The sequence below is a fragment of the Myotis yumanensis genome, unplaced genomic scaffold (genome assembly GCF_028538775.1).
Source record: "Myotis yumanensis isolate MYYU_CA2020_CCGP unplaced genomic scaffold, mMyoYum1.0.hap1 SCAF_9, whole genome shotgun sequence".
Classification (NCBI taxonomy): Eukaryota; Metazoa; Chordata; class Mammalia; order Chiroptera; family Vespertilionidae; genus Myotis; species Myotis yumanensis.
The window spans coordinates 73475347-73498061 of record NW_027223760.1 but is presented as its reverse complement, the minus strand read 5'-3'; the positions used below and the strand labels follow the sequence as shown (position 1 = coordinate 73498061).

Genomic DNA, 22715 nt, shown 5'->3' with positions numbered 1-22715 from the left:
GAGAGTATAAACAGTTGATATTGAAAGATTCAAAAACCTTTTTATTCTACTAGACCTTGGGTGCTGATCATTTTTTAAGTGAATGATGAAATATTCCAGTTAACAAGAAAGAGATAAGTCATAAACTGAATTAGAAACTGCCAAATGAAAAATAGGGGGTGGGGAAATACATTCTAATTTTGAGGTAATTGCCCTAATAATGAGGGCAATCTATCAAATGTAATACAAGCTTCACTGTGTTTACTCTCATTTTCCCCTGTAGGAAACAAATCATGCAGCTAGGTGAGCAACTGAAAACAGTATATGAATTTCAAGATCTGGAGGAAACAATATTGAAAATGAGGAATGAATCAGACCTCTTACTTGAAAATCTTCAGGAAGAAATTGATTTGTACTCCAGTGCCCGTAATGCAAGCATCATGGGTAAGAGAGAAAATGCACTTCAACTGTCTGTTTCTAGACAAATGTTTATAAAATCCATAGTACATTCCATTAGTGAGTCACCCTGTGCTTACTGCCATAGCACCCCAGCACTTCAGAACATGAAAACACACCCATTGAAGACATTATTTGTATATGAATATTTCAACTTTTTAAACATTGCAGAGCCTAGATAGTATTTGCTCAAAATAACGAATGTTTGATACTAAACAAATACCAAAGAAACCTTCTAGAGCCAAACCATGCAAGTGGTCTTGTGAAATCAGCAACTTAGAAATGCTAACATGCATAAGGAAATAAGAAAGATATGTTTCTACAGTATGTCATCCTGAGTATAAGCCACTCCATGTCCAGCAACCAAAAATGCAAAGGAATATGAAGCAAAAAGGACTTTCTCATAAGGACTTTGCAGGGGTGTGGAGTCACGTAACATACTAGAAGCCCACAATTCACATTGCATAGTTCTCAAAAATGAATGGGGGCTGTGTCGAAGCCAAGATCAACTTGGAGGAGAAATGGAACTCTGAAGCAAACCTTGGATTAACTCTTCTCCTGATCGCTGATGAGATCTCTGTTATACTTGGAAATGGACAACTTGATACTACCAGGGAGACAGCACTGAACTTGTTCACACCTAACCCATCTAATTGGGAGGTGAAGCGAAAATATGCATGAAACTCACCTCAAAGGCCATAACACTGTCTGCTTTTCTCTGCCCTATGGGTATGCTCCTGTTTTTCATCTGATCTTGACTTTAAAGAGAAAAAATACATGACAATTATGACCCTAAAGGAAGACTTAATTTAGTGAAATAGCCATCAATGATACTCAATAAATCCTATGTCAAAAATAAGGAATTTGTTCTGATTCCTAATCTGGAAGAAGGTTCCTACTGAAAAAAGCCAGGAAGAAGAATGGAAAACTGCCCTCAAGCAAAGCCTCTCAAACTTGCAGTCCAATAGCAGTTCCTGTGGTTTTTCTCAATGCCTGACACTGTGCTGGGGAGATGAACACTCAAAGTCCTTGTCCTTAAGTTATTCCAATCTAGTGGGAAGACAGGCATATAAACAATTGCAAACAAAAGGACTAAATTAGGGCATCCTCAATTGCTTCCAGGTCAGAGCAGTGAAAATGAGCTTCCTTCTGAGTTTATTGGAAAAGGCTTCAGGGAGTAGGTGACAATTGAATTGGGCTTCACAGACTGAAGATAAATTTGCCAGAAAAAGGAAGAAAATCATCCCAAATAATAGGAACATGGTTTTGTTTTATGTTAAATGAAAATCATGTATGTTAAGAATATGTTAGTGTAACAACCAGGAAGGTTTAAAAGATAAGGTATGGTTGGCGCCTGGATTCTGGTTATGTAGGGTGCAAAGAGTAGGACCGTGGGCCTCTGTTTCCTAAAATATGGAGCTATAGTTTATAGCCCTAATTTACCATCATTTACATTAAAAATGCCATATTATTTTTATGAATTTGCATTTTAATAACAATATGGGAAATATAGAGAAGTGCTTAAGGACATTGGCTCCATAGTCAAACCACCTGCCTTCAAATCCTGGCTTCGCCTCTGACTAGCAGTGAGACCTCAGGCAAATAGATTACTTCATCAGAGCCTCATTTCCTCACTTAGAAGGTGAGGGTGGGCACAGTAATAAACATCTCACGGTGCTTTGAGAAGGTTAAGGAAGAGCATTGATAGGAAGTGCAGGCCTATAGAAAGCGCTCTACAAATGCGAGCTATTGTCATCAGCCTCAACATCAGAGGTGAGCAAAAGACAGCCTGCCAGCAAACCCTACCCACAGCCTGTCTTTGTGAATAAAGTTTCATTAGAAGACAACCTCCCCTATTTATTTACTATTGTCTGCTGCTGCTTTCACACAATGGCAGAGTTGAGTCATTGTGACAGAAGCACTATGGCCTTGAAACCTACTAAATAAAACACTTATCCCCTGACTCTTCGCAGAACAAGTTTGTCCACTCCCACTCTATATAATTAGGTGAATTTAGTTGGATTATCTCATTAGGGTTCATAGTTAATGCATAATTAATACATTTGTGAAACACTTTACAAAGTATTTTCATATCTCACTCAATCCTCACAAATTATTATCACCAATTTACAGATAAGGAAACTCAATCTAAGAGATGAAACAATTTGATCAAGGACCTAGCCAGACAGTAAAAGGTGAACCAACACTCAAACCCATGTCTGCAGATTTGAATCTTAATGTTCTACATCTATCATATCTATCTATATGTGTATATATAAAATACTACATCTAATCCTTCCTCATAGAAGTGTACATTCAAGGAAGAGAATGTTGACTTTTTGTAGTGTCATTAAGACAAAGATAGTGGCCAAATTGTGAAATAATTATCTTAATAGTCAATGTATAATTTCATTTGTTTTCAAAACATTTATCTTACTTCAATTTATGTTGATGTAGATTTTTCAGAGAACATCAAGAAGTATTATCACAGATCATCATCTGCTGAAAAAAGAATTAGTGAAACTACTTCCATCATAAATAACTCTGAGAAAACCAGGATTGACTTACTTACCATCTTAGATACATTAACCTCAAAAGAAAACTTGTCATTGGAAAAATTAAAACAGATTAAGATACCAGATATCCAAATACTGAAGGAAAAGGTAAATATTTATACAGTGAGTAAAAATGTTTGTGGCTTCTACTTGGTCTCTTCAATTATATTTTCCTGTCTTACATCTTATTTATTTTTTATTTCTTTTGTAAATGTAAAATATATATTACATATATAAATGCTCTGTAAACAATGTATAAATAATATAAATATATTTATTTTTATTTCTTAAGTCAAAGTTTAAGAACAATCAAAGAGTAAAAATTGTGCCTTCATTTTATTATTTTACATTATTTACTATTTCCCAAAGGGTACAGATTTCTCCTCCTGCCTCATTATAAGTAAAAGGTAATTTTTATTTATCTAAAGGAAATTAACAGGGAAATGCTAGTCATTTGACAATTTTCCCCCAAAACTGTAAGTATAAAAATGGCACGGATTGGCACAATGCTGATAACAAATAATTTAGATACTGATTCAGTTCCCTAGGAAACATGTAATGGGTCACTTCTATACACTAAGCATGAACAGCTATTGAAGAAACATGTACGAGTAGAGCAGTGCCTTGCCTCCATGAACCTAGATGGCATTCAAAAAAATCTGCCCGCGAGTGGCTTTTTCACAGAAGTCATTTCTCTGTCAGGTGTGCGGAGAACGAGGGGACACGCCATGTGTGCTCTCGTCATGTGGTGGCCCAAGCTGTCATGACTCCCTGACCCTCTCGAGGAACGCCCTTCAGAAAGCTCAAGAAGCAGAGTCCATGATTCAGAATTTGAGCAGCCAGGCTGCAGGTCTGAAAAATCAGGTAAATGATGTCTTCAGTTGCTTTATTTGTAAAGCTGTAGCGATAAAGAAAGGGCACTCTTTGGAATTTTAAAAACCGCCATTTAGCTTCTGAGCAGATGGATGATTCTAGATCAGTGATGACGAACCTTTTGAGCTCGGCGTGTCAGCATTTTGAAAAACCCTAATTTAACTCTGGTGCCGTGTCACATATAGAAAATTTTTTATATTTGCAACCATAGTAAAACAAAGATTTATATTTTTGATATTTATTTTATATATTTAAATGCCATTTAACAAAGAAAAATCAACCAAGAAAATGAGTTTGTGTGTCACCTCTGACACATGTGTCATAGGTTCGCCATCACTGTTCTAGATATTAGGTATTCTTATGCCTGGAAATATAGGGTAAAACTATAGATGTCTATATAAATGTAGATTTAGAAGTAGATGTGAATATTGACATATTTTCCATTTCTATAATATTTCTATTACTATGTGTTTGTAGGACATAGACTTGTGTAGATATATTTCTTTTATAGCAAACACTACATAGAAATGTGAAGACTCCTAGCTTGAAGCTTTGAAAACTATAGATCTCCCAAAGTAAAGAATAATTTTTTATCAATTCAAGGGTTTATATGAAATTCTACCAAATATAGACAGTTTAATGTTAGAATTTAAGTTGATGTTAGGAAATATTTTAACAGGAATATACCCTTATGCCTTGAATTCCTTCTCTAATAATTTTAAAAGATTTCATTTACTTTTCTGGTCACATTGATGAGTATACTTTTTAATTACCTAGTTTTATTTCGCGTTTTGTGAATACATTATATTCTTTTTAAAAGGGTGAACACAATTTCAGGTATTCTGTGAATAATGCATTGTATTCATCTTGAGAACAAGATGATGAAGTGCCCCCTAGCTCGCTCCTTTTTTGACAATCTACGTAGAGCCTTTGATGAAAAAAAAAAATAGTTCTTAAAGCACTGAGGTGTTTTAACCAATGTAAGTGAAATATTATATCAGTCAGCATTCTTGTTTGCAAGTAACAGAAACCAACTCCTAAACAAAAAGGAAATGTACACGGAGATATCTCAAATGGAGAATAAGATACAGGGTCAAGCTTGGGAAAGGGTTGAGAACCACCGATGATACATGTGTGAGCACCTACACACCAGTATATGTGTGTACACACACACACACGCACGCACACACACGCACACGCACACGCACACGCACACGAGCAACAGTTTCCTCCAGGAGCCTCACCTCCATGATCCTGAGGCCCAGCTGGTCCTGTGTCTTTGCTCCACAGGCCCCAGAATCCAAGAATGGAGCGAGCCTCTGAGTAGCCAAGCTGGAGAAAATCCCTTGCACATACGAAATGTTGAAACATTTTATTTGCATAGTCATAATTCTGTGTTGCTACATAGTTTTTCACTTATGTTAGCCTTCATTACTCTAATAAATATTCATGAGGACTGCTCTGTGCCAGACATTTATCTAGATGTTGGAAATACAGCAGTGAACATCACAAATGCAAAAAATCCTGGTCTTGCATCCTAGTGTTTAAAACAATCCTTAATTGTTTAATAGAATTTTAAATTATTATGTTGACTCTTCTTAAAAAAACAACAACACAGAATCTGCACACAATTTAAACAAGCCCCATTAAACTATACTTTTAAAAGACAGCCCCTGAGGTAGGTGTTAGCAGGATCTGGCTTAATCAGCACTTTAGAGAACTGGAACGGGGTGGGGGTTGTCACGCTGATAAAATGGTGAGCTATTTTCCCCTTGCTTAGAAGGGGAAGCGTGCCAGAGAGATTGTGAGAGAATTCTCAGGAGTCAATTGTGACAGAGGATGGATTGCAGAGAGATGTTTTCAGAGTGAAGTAATTTAGCAACCTCTTTCTTTCTGAATATGGCATCGACTAATCTCCGCAGAGATTTCGTCTGTATAATTTGGCACTTTTCTATCCGGAGTATTTATTTCTGTAATTCTTACTTTACTGTTATACATTCTTACTTGCTGCTACCCACTTTTTTATATTGAGATATAATTGACATAATATTGTACTCGCTTTAGATGTACAACATAATGACTTGATATTACTAAATGATTTGCACAAATCAAAGTTAGCATCACCACGCAGTTACATTTTTTCCTTGTGAGAACTTTTTGAGGTCTACTCTCTTAGCAATTGCTATCTACTTTAAAGTTTTAAAAATTGTAGAGAATCAAGGAACAACTCAAAAAATTAAGATATGTATATTTAATCAGGTAAATATTTTTTGTTCCATCATTTGCCAAGGATATAATTGAATCCTTTTTCACAAAATATGTATGGCTCAATTAAGCTGGCTTCATTGTGGGGAAATAATGGGAGGACCCCCACCCCTCAATCTGTTGGGTCCTAATTAGCCCGACTTCTGTCACAACCTATTCAACACAGCTCAGCTGGTGGGTGATATTGTCCTTTGGCTTCATGTTTTTACTTTTCCTCAAATTTGCTGGAGTCCCAAGAAAAAGCCCCTGACCTTTCTCAAATCACACATTTAAGGATTTACATTTCTAGGCTGCAAGCCTTTTAGTCCTATCGTTCTTCTGTCAAATGTACAAAGTGTTTGGGATTTATCTTTGCGGCCTGCATTGAGTTCAAACTCATTTCTTAATACAGGGGATGCTTTCTTTTAAGCTTTCAAAGAAAAGTGCATTATTTGAATTTGAGGAAGGTTTAGAAGAATAACTATTTTAACTTACATAAAAGAAAACACTCTCTCAATTTATAAGACATAATGGCCCCTTTAAGTAAGTAGTCCTAAGTAATTTCTATGAAATTTGTTGATATTATGGAATGTTAAAGTCTCATTAAAGTAAAACTTGTGTCAGGAAAAGTCATTAATATTAGGTCAATATTGTTTTCAAATGATGGTTTTGAATACTAATAATGTTGTAGGAGATAAATTTACATTATTAAGAAAACATGTAATGAAAACAATATCTTTTTAAGAGTCTTTTCAAATGTTTTAAAATTGTTTAATTATCTACACTTCTTTTTCATTTTTGGTGACAGTTTTATTTGGTCCAGCTAAGCAATTAAACATCACAGAATGTACTTAATCATTGTGTGTTTTTCTTATTCCAGATAAAAAATATAAGTAAACTGGCAGAAGTCTCCAAAAACAATTCCTTACAGTTAAGTGAGAAACTGTGGAATATGAAAAACCAAAGTGAATCTGAAGAAGAAAACATGAATCTTTTAATCAAAAAACTGAAAAAGTTTCTGTTAGGTAATTTTTTTTAAATATTAGGACTAGTTTTTGTTTCTTTTTTTAATGTATACTCAAACATCACAACCAATTTCAAATGACATTAATTGTGAATGACATGCCTAAATCAGGAACATGATTTAAAATTTCTTAATGAAAATAATCCCAAAATATTAACTCAGTACCAAAAAATTGACTCTCTTTATGAGATTAATTAGTAATAAATACTAGAATTTATTTTTTAAAAATTTCCAAAAATAAACTTACTGTTTAAAGTTATTTTACTTTCTTTTAAAAAGGAAAATACAACATAAAGTTTATATCAGATTCCCTGATGTTAGGATTTTATCATCTTCTCTGCTAACAGTGTACATAAGATCAAGGTATGATAAATTTTGGTTAGTATCAAATATCATAGTTAGGTAGCACCTAAATTATTGGTTATTAACTATTATTGTCTATTTCCCAAGTCTCTTATTGGCTCTCTATGATTGGCCCAAAGGAACTATTTAACTCATTATTGTTATGAATTATTATTATAGTTATTATTGGTTAAAGATAAAAATTTTAAAATACAGCTGGATGCCTCGTTTGTGGACTCCATCCCCAGTGGGGGGTGTGCAAGAGGCAGTTTATCAATGATTCTCTCTCATCATTGATGTTTCTACCTCTTTCTCCCGCTCCCTTCCTCTCTGAAATTAATTATAAAAAGGAAGTTATATACTTATATGCATAGCCATGGGCAATAGGACAGTGAAGACCTGGGGAGGGGTGCAGTTGGGGAGGGGCTGGGAGGAAGGAGGAAAATGGGGGAAATGGGAGACATCTGTAATACCATCAATAATACAAAATATGCCGAAACCAGTTTGGCTCAGTGGATAGAGCGTCGGCCTGCGGACTGAAGGGTCCCAGGTTCGATTCCGGTCAAGGGCATGTACCTGGGTTGCGGGCACATCCCCAGTAGGAGATGTGCAGGAGGCAGCTGATCGATGTTTCTCTCTCATCGATGTTTCTAACTCTCTATCTCTCTCCCTTCCTCTCTGTAAAAAATCAATAAAATATATTTTTAAAAAATAATACAAAATATATATTAAAAAACAATAAGGAAAGAAAAAAAGAAAAATTTTAAATGGGTTAGTAAAGCAGTCCAAAAAAATTATTTAAAAAAAAAATACAGCTGGAAATTGACATGGAACCTCATTCTCAAATGATGCAGTTTGGGCACAACACTGTGGAATTAATTTCAAGAGGCTTTGTGTTTCCTAGTTCCCTTCCAAATTCAATAATTTAACACTCTACACATGACTTAATTGACAATTGGGATATCTGTTACAATCTGGGCAATCACTTTATTAATCTGTTTAATATTTATAAAAATTCCTATGGCCAACCAAGTATATTTTCCAACCTCATGTTTCTAGAAATTATATTAGCAGCTTCTAATCCTGATTTTCAAGATAAGAAAAAATTAGGCAGTAAAAAGAATTAATAAAAATGATCAAAATAATCAGTAAAAATGAATGGGGGTGGAATTAGTCTACTGGACATTTTGTTTGTTCAAAAGCAAATTTTTAATGAGTTAGGAACTCAACTGAGATGGAGGAACACGTTAGCTCTCTCTACAGACACCAGTTTATTTCGCACAAATTGAAACTGCCAGACCAATTGTGTGAAAATGGTGGCATAGGGCCCCAAGCCCCAGCAATGGTTCAGAAAGTAGGTTCTTGCTTTTCACTTAGTTCACTGGGTCATAGAGCTTATTCCTATATTAGTCCTATTTCTTATTGCTGCTGAAAAAAATACTTTAACCTGAAGAATTGAAAAAACTGTTTCCAGATTGTTACCACAAATATTAGACTAGACAAAGAGAAAAATCCTATTCTATAAAAGAAAATTCTCTTTTCTGAGTCACAGGAAGCGGTGCCTTTCACCCACCTGTTACTTCTCTTTTCCTTGCTAGAAAGCCCAAATAAAATCATTAGACTGTATGATGGCCCACTATTCAGTTCTTCTTTGACCATTTTATTTTCCTTGTGATCTGAATTCCTTCTGAACTAAGTTATGTGTCATTTCTCCTAAAAGTCCCATCTAAAAATTTGAGCTTATGATCTCATAATAAATATCAATAAATGTTTGATGACTGAAATTGTGGTTAAATTAAAATCACTCTTTATTATAACATTTTTACGATAAGAATTACCATTTTTAAAGAGCCAACTCCCTGATTCCATTTAAAATATGGTTTTAGTTTATTCATAAACATGCTTATCACATTTTTTTTTCAGAAACATTACAGGGAGTAAAATATTTCTTTTATATTAAACAAAATAGCTAAAGCAAAAGTGATTGCAAAAAGGATATATACTCATGTCACGTCACTCAAATACGAAAAATCCCCTGTGGCTCCCACTGCTTCCCGAACGAAGTCCAAGTTACTTCAGGGACTTCTGCGGTCTGCTCCCCATCTCTGACTTCCATTCCTCCAATTTTAGACACCCCACTCTCCCCCCCCAAGAAGGAGCTGTGAACCTGCTTCATTTATTCTGTGGTTCCCTCAACTTGGAATGCCTTCTACCCCTCCCCTCACCCTGCGTCTTCACAACCCCCATCTCTGCTGTCCTCCAAAGCCGGGTTCAATTGTCTTTTTGAAATTCTTCCTGAAGTATTTTCTCCTCCCCTGGATCCCACATCATTTTGTCTTATATTCATCTCTTCTGCTCTTGTATGATCACTATTTATATAGGATGACTTCTGTTTCCCCACCTGATGCGAAACCCCTTGAGCAGAGGTTCTCAACCTGTGGGTCGCGACCCCTTTGGGGATCGAACGACTCTTTGACAGGGGTCGCCTAAATACATCCCGCATATCAGATATTTACATTACTATTCAGAACAGTAGCAAAATTACAGTTATGAAGTAGCAACGAAAATAATTTTATGGGTGGGGGTCACCACAACATGAGGAACTGTATTAAAGGGTCGCGGTATTAGGAAGGTTGAGAACCACTGCCCTTGAGGCTCAGGTCTGTTTCTAATTCATCTCTAACTACCCCTGTTGTGCCTCACTAAGGAGCCGGGCAGTGACAAAGAGTTATCACTCCACACACTAACAGTCCACCTTCCACTTCAGTTCTCAAAGAGGGCGATTTTATTTTCCTGAAGAGCAGAGCATAGGTGTACTTAAATGTTTCCTTATTATGTGTTATTCACATGGTACTTTCTATATTGTCACAGTCCCTTCTCAAGATAGGCCTTTAAGGACTAGCATCAGTTATAATTACCCAATTATACAAATGAGCAAAAATTCTGAGCCTTTTTAACGTCATGAAGAATTAGAATCAAGTTTTATTGGGTCCAAACGCAAGGCTTCTCCATTCTCATTCATTGTGTTTGAATCGTGATGACAGGTATCTGAGCACTTTAACTGCTTTTGTTTCTGTGCTCATAGTAATCTATTTTTTGTGAGGACATTTTGTAGAACATAGGCAACATCCCAAATTGGTAGTTTTTTACTTTTCCAACAAGCATTAGTGTAGCATGTATACAGCCCTACAGTAGCAGTGTTTCTTTCAGGGCAAAGGGAAAATGAAGCACGAAGAAGAATCTATGGGACACAGATAATCTAATCCCTGAGTTCTGGGGACACCCAATCAAATGCAAGGGCATTGGACTTTGAGTTCATTGTGGCTATCCTTAAAAGATAGTGTTTGGTAAAGAGACATAATGACCTAAAACCCACCTTTTTATTTAAGAGGAAAATGTGCCTCCAGAGGACATAGAAAAGGTTGCAAATCATGTACTTGGCATCCACCTGCCAATAACATCACAAAATATAACCCATGCACGTGACAACATACAGAAACTTAAGCGACTCTGTGAGGACTACAAGACAGATGAGGACAAGCTAAATAAAGCAGCAGATAGAGCTCAAAAGATTTTGGTGAAGGCAAAAGCAGCTGAGTAAGTACAGTTTTAATATTCTCATCTTGCCCTGGCCGGGTGGCTCAGTTGGTTGGAGCATCGTCCTGTACAACAAAAAGGTTGCGGGTTCATTTCCCAGTCAGGGGTTCAATCCCTGGTTGGGGTGCATACAGGAGGCAACCAATCAATGTTTCTTTCTCTCTCTCTCTCTCTCTCTCTCTCTCTCTCTCTCTCTCCCTCCCTCCCTCTCCCTCCCTCCCTCCCTCCTTCCTCCCATCCTCTCTCTCTCAAATCAATTACATTTTCTCAGGTGAGGATTAAAAAAGGCCTGTTAGAGCAAAAATGCTAAAATATGCCAGTATTTTAAAAGGTGGTAGGATCACTGGTAAGTTTTTCCCTTCCTGATTTTTTCTTCTTCTTCCTTCTCCTTTTCTCCCTTTTCCTCTTCCTCCTCCTCCTCCTCCTTCCTTTTCATGTTGTACTTTCTAATTTTACTGTAATGAGCAGTACATTGAAATCTAAAGAAAAAAAGGCTACAATAAAAAGGTATGGGGTGTGTGTGTGTGTGTGTGTGTGTGTGTGTGTGTGTGTGTGTATAGGGTGTTATGAGAAAGGAAGGCTCCTGAACTCCCACTGTAACAACAGGGGGGAAAAGTATAGACAGGAAGCCTTCATCCTGTATGATTCCAACTACGGGACATTCTGGAAAAGGCAAAGCTATAGGGACAGTAAAAAAGATCAGTCGTTGCCAGGGGTTGAGGGGAGGGATGAATAGGCAGAGCACGGGGGAATGTTAGGACAGTGAAAACACTCTGTATGGCACTATAGTGATGGATACATGTCCTTATCCATTTGTCCAAATACATCGCATGTACACCAGGAGTGAACCCTAATGTAAACTATGAGCTCTGGGTGATTATGATGTGTCAGCGTGGGTTCATCAGTTGTAACAAATGTGCCCTCCGGTGAGGCAGGTTGATAGCCAGAGGAGGGATATGCATGGCGGGGGGCGGGGGGGGGGGGGGGGGGGGGGGGGGGACCTGTGGTAACGGGAACTGTGGTAACGGGAAATCTCTGTACCTTCCTCTCAATTTTTCTGCAAACCTACAACCTGCTCTTAAAAGAAAAGTCTTTTTCTTTTTTTAAAGGAGAGGATGGGTTAGATGGGGAAGGGGATGTTTTGCAATAGAGCTGTTTTTGGTCCGGGCACAATCATTGCTAATTACGCCTCTGCAACATTTGTCTGATACTTCACTCACTTGGTACATTCTTCCAAAGGTGTTTGTGAGCCCATAGATCTAAGTAGCTGGTGAATGTTCACTTGAGGTGAGCTCATTTCCATAACATCGCCTATCACTTGGAATGCTTGTGATTCTAACCTCTGCCTGGGCCCCTGGGCGGCTGGAATGTCAGTGAAGCTTAAATAAACCAGAATAAACAGCCCGAAAATGCAGGCCTCTAGTTCTCTCTTTGCTCTCTGCGGAGCCTCTTGTCTCTCTCACCCCGACTCCAACAAAGATTTAGAAACTGTTGCTTAAGTTTGAGAAATTACAGAACTGGAATTGGCAGAGAATAGTTTTTTGTTCGATAGTTTTTTGTTCAAAACTTGGCAGTTATAGCCCCAAACCTCTCTGTTTATGACAAATTAAGAAGAAATACGAGCTTATATTTGATGTTCATATCTGGTGGGATCTGTTTCTGCACATGCATATATGTGTGTTTTTATTGGCATTTCATATGTCTGTTTCTCAAAATGAAGACTCCAGCACTTTGCCTTAAGAGTTTACTTTATAAATTTACTTTATAAATAATTCAGTAAATTTTTTGGTTGAGTTGAATGAATTCTCAAAGTGAAATATATGAATAATTGTATAATATTTTACATTAGAAAAGCAGCAAGGGCTCTACAGACTCCTGACCAGATGTTGAATAAGTGGCAACAAGTTGAAATCACTCGGGGACCGGCAAATTCTAACGTCGCACAGCTGACTGCCGAGATAACAAAAATAAAAAAGACTGCACTGCAGGTATTTCTCTATTTTCCTTGAAACTAACCTGAAATAGATTTTGAGTGTGGAAACAGCCCAGGTTTTACAAATGCCAATGTCACGCTTGACTTGCCTGTCTGATGGGATTGTAAGGATAAAATAAGATTATGGTAACCTTATGCATTTACTGTTCTACAGACTTCTCCCAGCATCACTTCATTCGTTGTTGACCAATCCTGGGGGATAAAGCAGGTGCTACCACCAGCTTATAAATGAGAAAATTAAAACTTGCCTACGGCCACATAGATAATTAAAGTAGATTTGAGGTCAGAGTTTATCCCTTCTGGTACCAGGGAGAGTAATAGACTCTTTATTGTTTTTGTTGTTATTTTTAATCTTCACCCAAGGATATGTTTGTTTTTTATTTATTTTTGAGAGAGAAAAAAAAGGAGGGGTAGTGAATCATTGATGTGAGAGGAAAACATTGCTGGTCGCCTCCCATACGTGCAACCTTTTGAACCCACAACCTTTTGGTGTAGGGGACAATGCTCCCACCAACTGAGTCAGCAGCCAGGGCATAGACTCTTTAAAGCTCACAACCCAAAGAAATAAAGTGAATTTGTTGCCAGCTGTTTGTAACTAAATGTGCATAAAATCTCATTGGAGTATCCTAAGACTGACAGAATATCTTACTCAAAAGAAAGGGTTCCATCCAGAGTTCAGACAGAGCAAGACCATGGTTTAGCACATGTGATGGATCCAGGAAAGGAAGCCTGGCAACTAGAGGACAGGGCAGGACCTAGACCCAGGGTGTGTGAAGTCTCTTTCTCCCAGCTCCATTCTAGCACATCCCCTTCCCAGCAGGTTGCAAGGTACTCAGTTTCTGTCCTTCAGCTGTGTTTGCTTGCCCTAAATACATGCATCTTGAAAAGAGGAGCAGAAAGCAACAGAACAAGGAGTAGCGCACCGGGAAGTCAAAGGGTTGCAGATGAAGAGGTTGCATACACAGGGAAACAAAAGAATTAAGAATGCCTCCGGGTTTTCCTCCTTCTAGGAATATTCTCTACCACAGGGTTGACAAAATATAGCTCCTGGGCCAAATAGGCACACCAACTGCCTCTGTCTCCAAAGTCACAGTGTTTTATTGGCTTCCAGCCACATGTTGTCTATGGCTATTTTTGTGCTACAGTGGCTCAGAGTTGCATAGTTGCAAAAGAGACTGTGTGGATTAGAAAGTCTAAAATACTCACTATCTGGCCCTTTATTAAAAACGAGTTGCAGATACCTGCTCCAGGAAAACTCTGACATATGCTCAAAGGCACAGGAAGGGACTTCTAGTTCTAAAAATCTGGTGGACCAGTACTCCAATGAGAAAGAACACAACACAGACACTTGCCTCTTGCTCTGGGTAGAGGAGGAAAGTCCTCACTAAGAATTGCTAACCACAAGCTGGATCTTCTAGGAGTTTGGGGCAGGGATTCACACTACCTGGGTGGCCCCAACTTCCAAAGCTAAAAGTGTCATTGAAAGTGGTCCTGGATTGGTAGTGCCCTCAGATGCCTGACAGAGACAAACAGAAAATCACCACCAAAGAAATGCACCTTAAAACCAAACCTCAAAGAATTTCACCCCCCAAAATACATTGCCTCAAACAAGATAGCAAACAACAGGACCAAAATGCCACAGACTGGCTCTTACCATTATTGGATAGGAATGTTTACTATGTTTAACAAAATAAAAAAAGGTATAACCAAAGAATAAGAGACAAGAGATAACACATGACCAGTTAGATTTGAGAAATATTTAAATAGTCTTGATACGACAAGTATAGTCATTGAAATAAGAAACAAATATAACATGTTCAGTATTTTTTGTAAGGGGGTAGGGAATTAGAAGCCACATGCATCAAGTGAAAAGTAAAAATAGAATAAAATGATGACATATTTGCATAAAGTTAAAAATATGGAACACTGCATATTGTTAGAAATACTGCATAGGCATACAGTTAAAGACATCAAGAAGAACATGGAATGATAAATATTAGATTCTGGTTAGTGGTTGCCTTTAGAGGGGGAGGCGATATGATGGGGAGCGGTGCACTGAGGACCTTGGCTCACTGGCCATGCTTTTTTAAAAATATATTTTTACTGATTTCAGAGAGGAAGGGAGAGGTAGAAAGAGAAACATCAATGATGAGAGAGAATCATTGATCGGCTGCCTGCTGCACGCCCCCCTACTAGGGATCGAGCCTGCAACCCAGGCATGTGCCCTTGACTGGAATCAAACCTGGGACCCTTCAGTCCGCAGGCCGACGCTCTATTCACTGAGCCAAGCCAGCTAGGGCATCACTGGCCATGCTTTATTCTCACACTGGCTGGTGGGTGCGTGGATATGTTTCATATTTTCTTTTAGACTCTCATAACATTTTTCTTTTGTAAATGGAACTGAAAATTCAAAGAAATGCTTTTCTTTCCCTTCACCCCTGGCTTATTTTCTGAAGGGTAATTACATCATTTCTTTTTTTTTGTTTGCATCTTGTTACATAAAGAAACTTTCTTTTTTCTGTTCTTTAAACCAACAACAGACTGAAAATAAAGCCCAGGAGCCTGAGAATGAACTGGACTTAGCAAAGCAGCAGTCAGCCCTGGAGGATGGACTTTCCAGGCTGCGGGTCAAGTTGCAAAGGAATCAAGAGCAAGCCATCCACGTGGGAGCTCAGGCTGAGTCGGCCCAGCGCCAGGCTGGGGGCCTCCAGGAGGTCATTAGTCCCACCCCTGCCACCAAGAGCATACGGTGCTTCTCTGAAAGCTGATCCTTCATCCCCAGATTTTTGGGCCATTTATCAGCATTTCCTGTAGTGCTGGTCCATGCTCAGTGGTGTAGGTTTGCAGGGATCCCGACGGGCGTGACGGTGGTGGAGGGCTGTCTTTGGAGAAGGCAGAGGTCCTCTGGCCAAATCCCGTTGGAGGGTTTACTCCCCACCCGCTGGTCCCAGGATTCTTAATGATCTTCTAGTCACATTTGTCCTGGACTTCCAAACTCTCACCGTTTATGCCACTATATTGTACGTGTTTGCCCTTTACTCTAAGTAAGTCATGTAACATATAAGGAAAACAAGAAGTGAAAGTCACCAGCCGGAGAATAGATGAAGTTACAAAAATCAGAGTGAGTTAATTAAACAGTTGTGGAAAGCGGCCCACTAATTTAGGGTGCTGAAAGAACCTATCAACTCGTTTTCTTAGCAGGATATCTTCGCTTGGTAGCATTAATATAGTAGCTTGAACAAAAGAAAAATGTTAAGGTGTTTTTACAATTGGTCTTTTATCTTGCTTTCAAGCCCTAATGCTCCGGGTAAAGTTTCCACTGACGGGAGCTGAGAACATTTTCTATGGAACAGAGGTTGAGAAGGTGCTTCTTGCCCCCTCCCCATCCCCCTTCCATATTCCGTTCCTGGGTCTGGCCTTTAGTCATCTATTTGACATCCTAAATTGTCAAACACACAGGCTGACCCCAAAGATTTCCATTCTAGTTCTGAGGGAGATCTTCATACGAACACTTCTGCTTCCCTGCCTGCCTCCCTTTCCACCTCATTTCTGTCCCACCTTTTCGCCAACCAAACGATGTGTCCTTGCTGCGTCTAGATCTTCCCTGCTGGCTCTGCCCTGCATGGGGCGCTGCAGCTGTTTGACATAACTGAGGAGTGGGCAAGGGCAGGACTGGGTCATTCTGTCCTGTGTGTCTCTCACCTTAACGTAGTTCAGGACAAACAATTGGTCCTTCATAAACATTTGCCTTCACATGGAGCAATGATTCATATTTTGTAACAAAGTTTTATTCTTAATTAACTAAAGCTGATATTTTTTTCACCCTGAAAAAAAAAATGCAATGAAAAGCCGTGTTGGAAATATCAGTATTTCAAGTATATTGACTGGGTTATGGTTTCCTCTTATTCCTTTTATGAGCAGTATCAGGCAAATGCCATGTATGTGTACATGCTTTATCAATATTTTCTGATGATGGGAGTGTTGCTCTGTTACAGGACTTTGTTGAGCTGAAAAATCAATACGCTGTTCTTCAACATAAGACCAGCGCAACAGGACTGACAAAGGAAACCTTAGGAAAAGTGAAACAGCTAAAAGATGCAGCAGCAAAATTGGCTGGAGATACAGAGGACAAGATAAGAAGAATAGCAGGTATCTTTTCTTTTCTCCAGCTTTACTGAGCTATAATTGACAAATAGACTTGTATATATTTAAACTGTACAATGTGCCGATTTGTTCGATGTGTACATGGTGAAATTATTACCACAATTAAGTTAATTAACAGGTCTATCTCCTCACATGGTTACCTTTTTCTTTTGGTGCCTTTGAGAATGCTTAAGGTCTACTCACGTGCACAATACACTGTTATTAACTACTAGTGGCCCGGTGCACGAAATTTGTGCACATTAAAAGGGGATTAATTAGAGGAAATATTTTTAAAGTGCTATTTGCACTTTATCTGTAATAGAAGTGTCAGAGATGAAAGAAAATTAGTAAAATGTATATGAAAACCTTCCTCCTGTCAGAGTCTGGGGCACGCCACAGGACCCAGAGTCAAGTCCCCGCCCACGCGCGTGAGACCCAGACCCAGCCAGCCCTACCTCTCCCTCTCTACCCCCCCCCCCTCAATCCTCTCCCTCCTTCCCCCTCTCTCCCATTGTCTCTAAAAATCAATGGGGGGGAATATATTCTAGGGTGAGGATGAACAACAATCACAAAAGGGTATTAATTAGCATTCACTCTGTGTTAATCAGAACCAACTGAGATTTACCTTTGGTCGCCTTGAAATACCCTTTTCTTAACCCAGTGGTTCTCAACTGGGGTGATTATATCCCCTCCTCTGGAGACAAAAATGTCTAAAGACATTTCTGCTTGTCACAATTAGGGGGTACAACTAGCATCTAGTGGATAGAGGCCTGGGATGTTGCTAAACATCCTATAATGCACGGGATACCACCCCCAAACCCCAACAAACAATTCTTCTGCCCAAAGTATCCATGGTACTGAGATTGAAAAACCCTGTCTGAACCTATGCTGCTCATTTTCTCCCCTTGTGCAAATCACTCTTTTGGAGTAGGTGTGATCTAGACTCTAGGGCACCAGGTCACCTAGCAAGGCCAGTAGGTAGCAACCCAGAAGGAATCATGTTCTGGACAAGGATTTTGGTCAAAATGGAGATCTTGATGCACACAGAGTGTACACACCTAGAAGGCAAACAATCAGAAAGTTCATTAGGATTTTTGCTTTACACAACTAATACTCATGATTTTTCTGGACAATCATCGTGTCCTTGACTACCTCTAAGAAATATCAAATGATGAGTGGTTTACTTTTACTTTTGTTTGTATGTATTATCTCTGAAAGTTTTAAAACAACAATATTCATTTGTAATATAAGTAACTCTCAACGTTTTAAAATAACCCCAAATCCTCACTTAAAAAATGCACGTCATCACTATGACATGAAAAAAAAGAAAGAAAGAAAATGCAACATTAGTGTGGGCCAAAGCAAAGAAAAACACATACCAAACGGTTGACATTAGTTATCTCTGGGAGGCGGGGAGTGAAGAGGAAAACGCACTCTTTACATTGATATAATTGTTTTTAAAGTAGTGAGCGTGTGGACACTTTTTTTCCATGTTCAGTATTTTCCTAATAATTTTAAAAAGGAAATACTCGGAAAGATTAAAAAAGACAGACATAATGTTTTTTACTTTATATTCTGTCACACAGGCAATACCCTGAATATCAGTTTCTCTTATCCTTGATTCTTCCAAAAGAACAGAATCATGGAGAGCATATTTTCTGCCTTATATTTGATGTTAGGATCCAAATGGTTTCCACTTATCCCTGGAGACTAAAGCCTTCACACAGTTCTTGCATTTGGTTGGGAGAGAAGTTTAAGCTGGGGGACTTCTCCTCAGAGAGGTCTAACACAGCACATTCCACTTTGCCAATTTTCATGGTAAGACTGCTTTCACAGCTCAACAAGATAGGAAAGACAGACATGGGTGTGGCCACCTTGCTGACTCCACCACTGGAGAAGGCGCTGAGCCACAAGGGCTGTGCTCTGTTCCCATCTGTTTTTTGAAGAGATGCCTGTGGGATCCCAAAAAGCAGGGATCCCTTACTTACCTTGGCAGGTAACTCTCTTACGTTGAGAGAGTCAAAAATGGGCCCCAGTCTGCAGCCAGGGTCCCTCCATAGGACTTTGTCAGTCAGGGTCCCAGAAAGAAATGGGAAGGATGGATGTGATTCTGGATCACGTATTTATAAACAGAGTTGTGTCAGTTATCTATCCAAGCAGCTGCCTGTGGCTGATGGGTCAACTGGCAGGTCTGCCAGGGGCCAACCTTGGCTGAGAGGCTAGACTTCTCTCTATGGGGTCTTTCATCCCAGGCTGCTTTGCAGCACGGTTGTTTGAAGGTTCCATGAGAATAAGTACAGAAGCTATCAGTCTCTTGAGGTCCTGCAACATCATTTCTTCCACTTTCTATTGGTCAAAATAACTTGCAAAGCCGACCTGGTTTGGGGGGAGAGGATAAATAGACTCTTACTTCTTGATGGGAGAAACTACAAAGAATGTGCAAGAATTTGGGGGGGAAAGCAAGGGCCTGAGGGTTCTGGGTGACGGCAGCAGTGAGAAGCCATCAGCGTCCTGAGCCTGAAGGAGCAGGGGAGCAGGACGTGAATGCTGTGAAGTAGGCCTGTGGGCGCTGGAACGGACGGGAAGAGGCCACCCTTGGGAGCTGGAGCTGAGCTGTGACAGAACCTGCTGCTCACCAGGGAGGAGTGTACTCGCTCTCCCCACCCTCCCTCCCACCACCTCTCAGATCCCACAGTGGCCAAGTGTGACTGACAGCCAGAGGTCAGGGAGTCAGGTGATGTCATCCATGGAGCCAGCTTTCCAGGACACAGAGCAGGGTGGAGGCTGGGTCTGGTGGGGCAAATAGAAAGGAGCCAGCACAGTCTTGTTAACGTATGTAGTAGAAACATGGGGGGCGGGGGGGTAATAATACACTTTCAAAGCCGAATCCCCTTTTCAATCCCAAATGACCTATATTTGAAAGTTTCCAGTGACAGAATGATGACCGCCTTTCATAGTCGCTCTTTAGTCTTTGAGCAGCTGTGACTACTAGAAAGTTCTTTATATTCAGACAAACTCTTTAGGGAGCTTTCACCTGCTGGTTGCATTCTATTTCCTCAGGCTGACCAAAGAAAAAGAAAAAACAAACAAAAAAAGCCCACATACTTACTCTGCTTTTCTGGCCCTCGAATACTTAAAAACAGCTAGGGCACATGTCTTCTTTCCTTCAGATGGGAATTGCCGGTGATCTCCATTTTTGTCCACAGGACAGTTTCAGATTTTTCCATAATCCAGTTCCCTAGGATGTAGGCTATGGGCTAGTTTGACAGTTCCCCCAAACCAACTGAATGGCCAGGTGTGATCTCACCAAGTGAAGTAGAACATTTACCTTCCTTCTTTGAGAAGTTCCACTTCAACCCAAAGCCAGTGTCTTTTCTAAAGGCCACCTCATTGTCAACCATAGCTCCTTATACCTCTTCCATCCACTATTCTATGGACTCCTTCTTACGGTTTAACATAATTCCCAGATATTTGTTGGTTGAAGAGTGGATAAATGGATGGATGGATGGATGGATGGATGGATGGATGGATGGATGGACAGATGGAGTGAAGCCAAGAAAGGCATCACGTTGCTTTTACTGTTCAAGGACTTCAATGTTAGAAGGAGAATATGAAGTGAAAATGTCAGTTTTTTTACTGAAAGATTGGGAAACCCTAAAGTGAAAGATACATGTTAAAAAGAATAGTTAATATAGAAAGAACAGCCCAGTCTGTGTGGCTCAGTGGTTGAGCATCAACCTATGAACCAGGAGGTCACAGTTCAATTCCTGGTCAGGGCACATGCCCAGGATTCAGCTCGATCCCCAGTGGGGGGCATGCAGGAGGCAGGCGATCAATGATTCTCTCTCATCATTGATGTTTCTCTCTCCCTTCCTCTCTGAAATCAATAAAAATATATTTTAAAGAAAAAAAGGAAGAAGGGAGGGAGGGAGGGAGGAAGGAAGGAAGGAAGGAAGGAGGGAGGGAGGGAGGGAGGGAGGGAGGGAGGAAGGAAGGAAGGAAGGAAGGAAGGAAGGAAGGAAGGAAGGAAGGAAGGGGGGAAGGAAGGACAAATCTCTGGAAATATAGCACTTCACCAGATCCAATCAATGCTTATCTTCTGTCTCTTCATTTCTAGTCAACTCGAACTAGGTACAGATTCACATTGATAAGTGCCTTTAGATAGAAAATACTTTTAGACAAATGTATCAGTTTGTCTACTCTGACTTACATGAAAACCTTGAGAAGTCTGGTGAAAATAAGTGTTTTATCTAATGAATCAAAACACCAAACTAAATATGTCTTTACTCGATACATAAATCCCACGGGTTTGGTATCACTTGGGCACCAGGAGGAATTTATCAAATAGAAATATATAATTCATTTCATTTTCTTTTTTAGATTTAGAAAAGAAGATTCAAGATTTGACTCTTAGTAGACAAAAAAAAGCTGATCAACTGAAACAGTTGGAGGATCAAGTCATTGCCATTAAAAATGAAATTGTTGAGCAAGAAAATAAATATTTAAGCTGCTAGCGTTAGGCAGAGCTGAAGTGCAAAAGCCAGTGCCTTTGTTTCTGGTTCCTGAGGAGCAACCTGAGGAGCTGTGCTGAACCTGGGAAGCACAAATGAGCAGCCTCCTCGCCTTCCTCCCACACTGGAGCCCTCCCCCTCGGCAGCTCTGCTCAGTGCTGGGGAGTGACACTGGGCCCAGAAACGCCTCTTCGTGTAGCACAGGAGGGAGAAGTAAAGAGGTTGTCTCTGGTTTCAGAAACCTTTCCTAACTTAAAAATAATTAGTTACATATGACAAGTACAAATCAAAATAAGATTCTATTTACTAATACTAATACTAACTCTTCAAGTGTCTAGGCGAGGGGTGGTGGAGAATGGGGATTTACTAACCAACGGGCATAAAGTTTCAGTTAAGCAAGATGAATAAGTTTCCAGAGATCTGCTGTATATGTGTAGTTAACAATAATGTTTGTCCACTTAGGAATGTATTGAGAGCGTGGATCTCATATAAAATGCTCTTACCATGCTACAATAAAATAAAAATAAATTTAAACAAATTAAATTAAGATCAATTATATCTTGAATACTAGAATGGAATGAATATGGGTGGTATATACTAGTGTTTCTGTATTTTATTTGGATTTGCTTTATCTGTAAAACCATTATTCTAGTCTGAATAAAGTGCATGTAACTCAAAATGTTACTTGTTTTTACACCCCCTTTCCTTCATATTTATTCTCTCAGCCAAAGGATTTTCTTTTCCCCAAATGGCACTTGAACAGTATTCAAAGACTACTTTTCATAATTTGTCTGCAAGCATTTCTGCTGACAATCCGCCGGCTTTGAAGATGGAAGGATGGAAGGGGCCCCAAGAAGCCGGAAAAAAGAAGAAAACGGATTCTCTTCCACTGCTTCTGGAAGGGAACATAGCCACGCAGCACCTTGATACCTTGATTTTAGCCAGTGAGACCTGTACTAGACTTCTAACCCACAGAACAGTAAGATGAAGTTGTGTTG

At 39.4% G+C, this 22715-nt stretch overlaps 1 protein-coding gene across 1 annotated transcript in view; it reads left to right on the top strand.

Moving 5' to 3' along the window:
• LAMB4 (laminin subunit beta 4) overlaps positions 1–22354 on the top strand; it is an 89473-nt gene extending 67119 nt beyond the window's left edge. Inside the window, exons 26-34 of the mRNA XM_070424671.1 lie at positions 263–423; positions 2893–3098; positions 3693–3854; positions 6988–7132; positions 10863–11070; positions 12920–13058; positions 15604–15777; positions 17059–17212; positions 21587–22354. Of these exons, the coding sequence (XP_070280772.1) occupies positions 263–423; positions 2893–3098; positions 3693–3854; positions 6988–7132; positions 10863–11070; positions 12920–13058; positions 15604–15777; positions 17059–17212; positions 21587–21720 (1483 nt within the window). The 3' untranslated portion in view covers positions 21721–22354. The remainder of the gene's footprint in view (positions 1–262; positions 424–2892; positions 3099–3692; positions 3855–6987; positions 7133–10862; positions 11071–12919; positions 13059–15603; positions 15778–17058; positions 17213–21586) is intronic.
• The last annotated feature ends 361 nt before the right edge of the window (positions 22355–22715 follow it).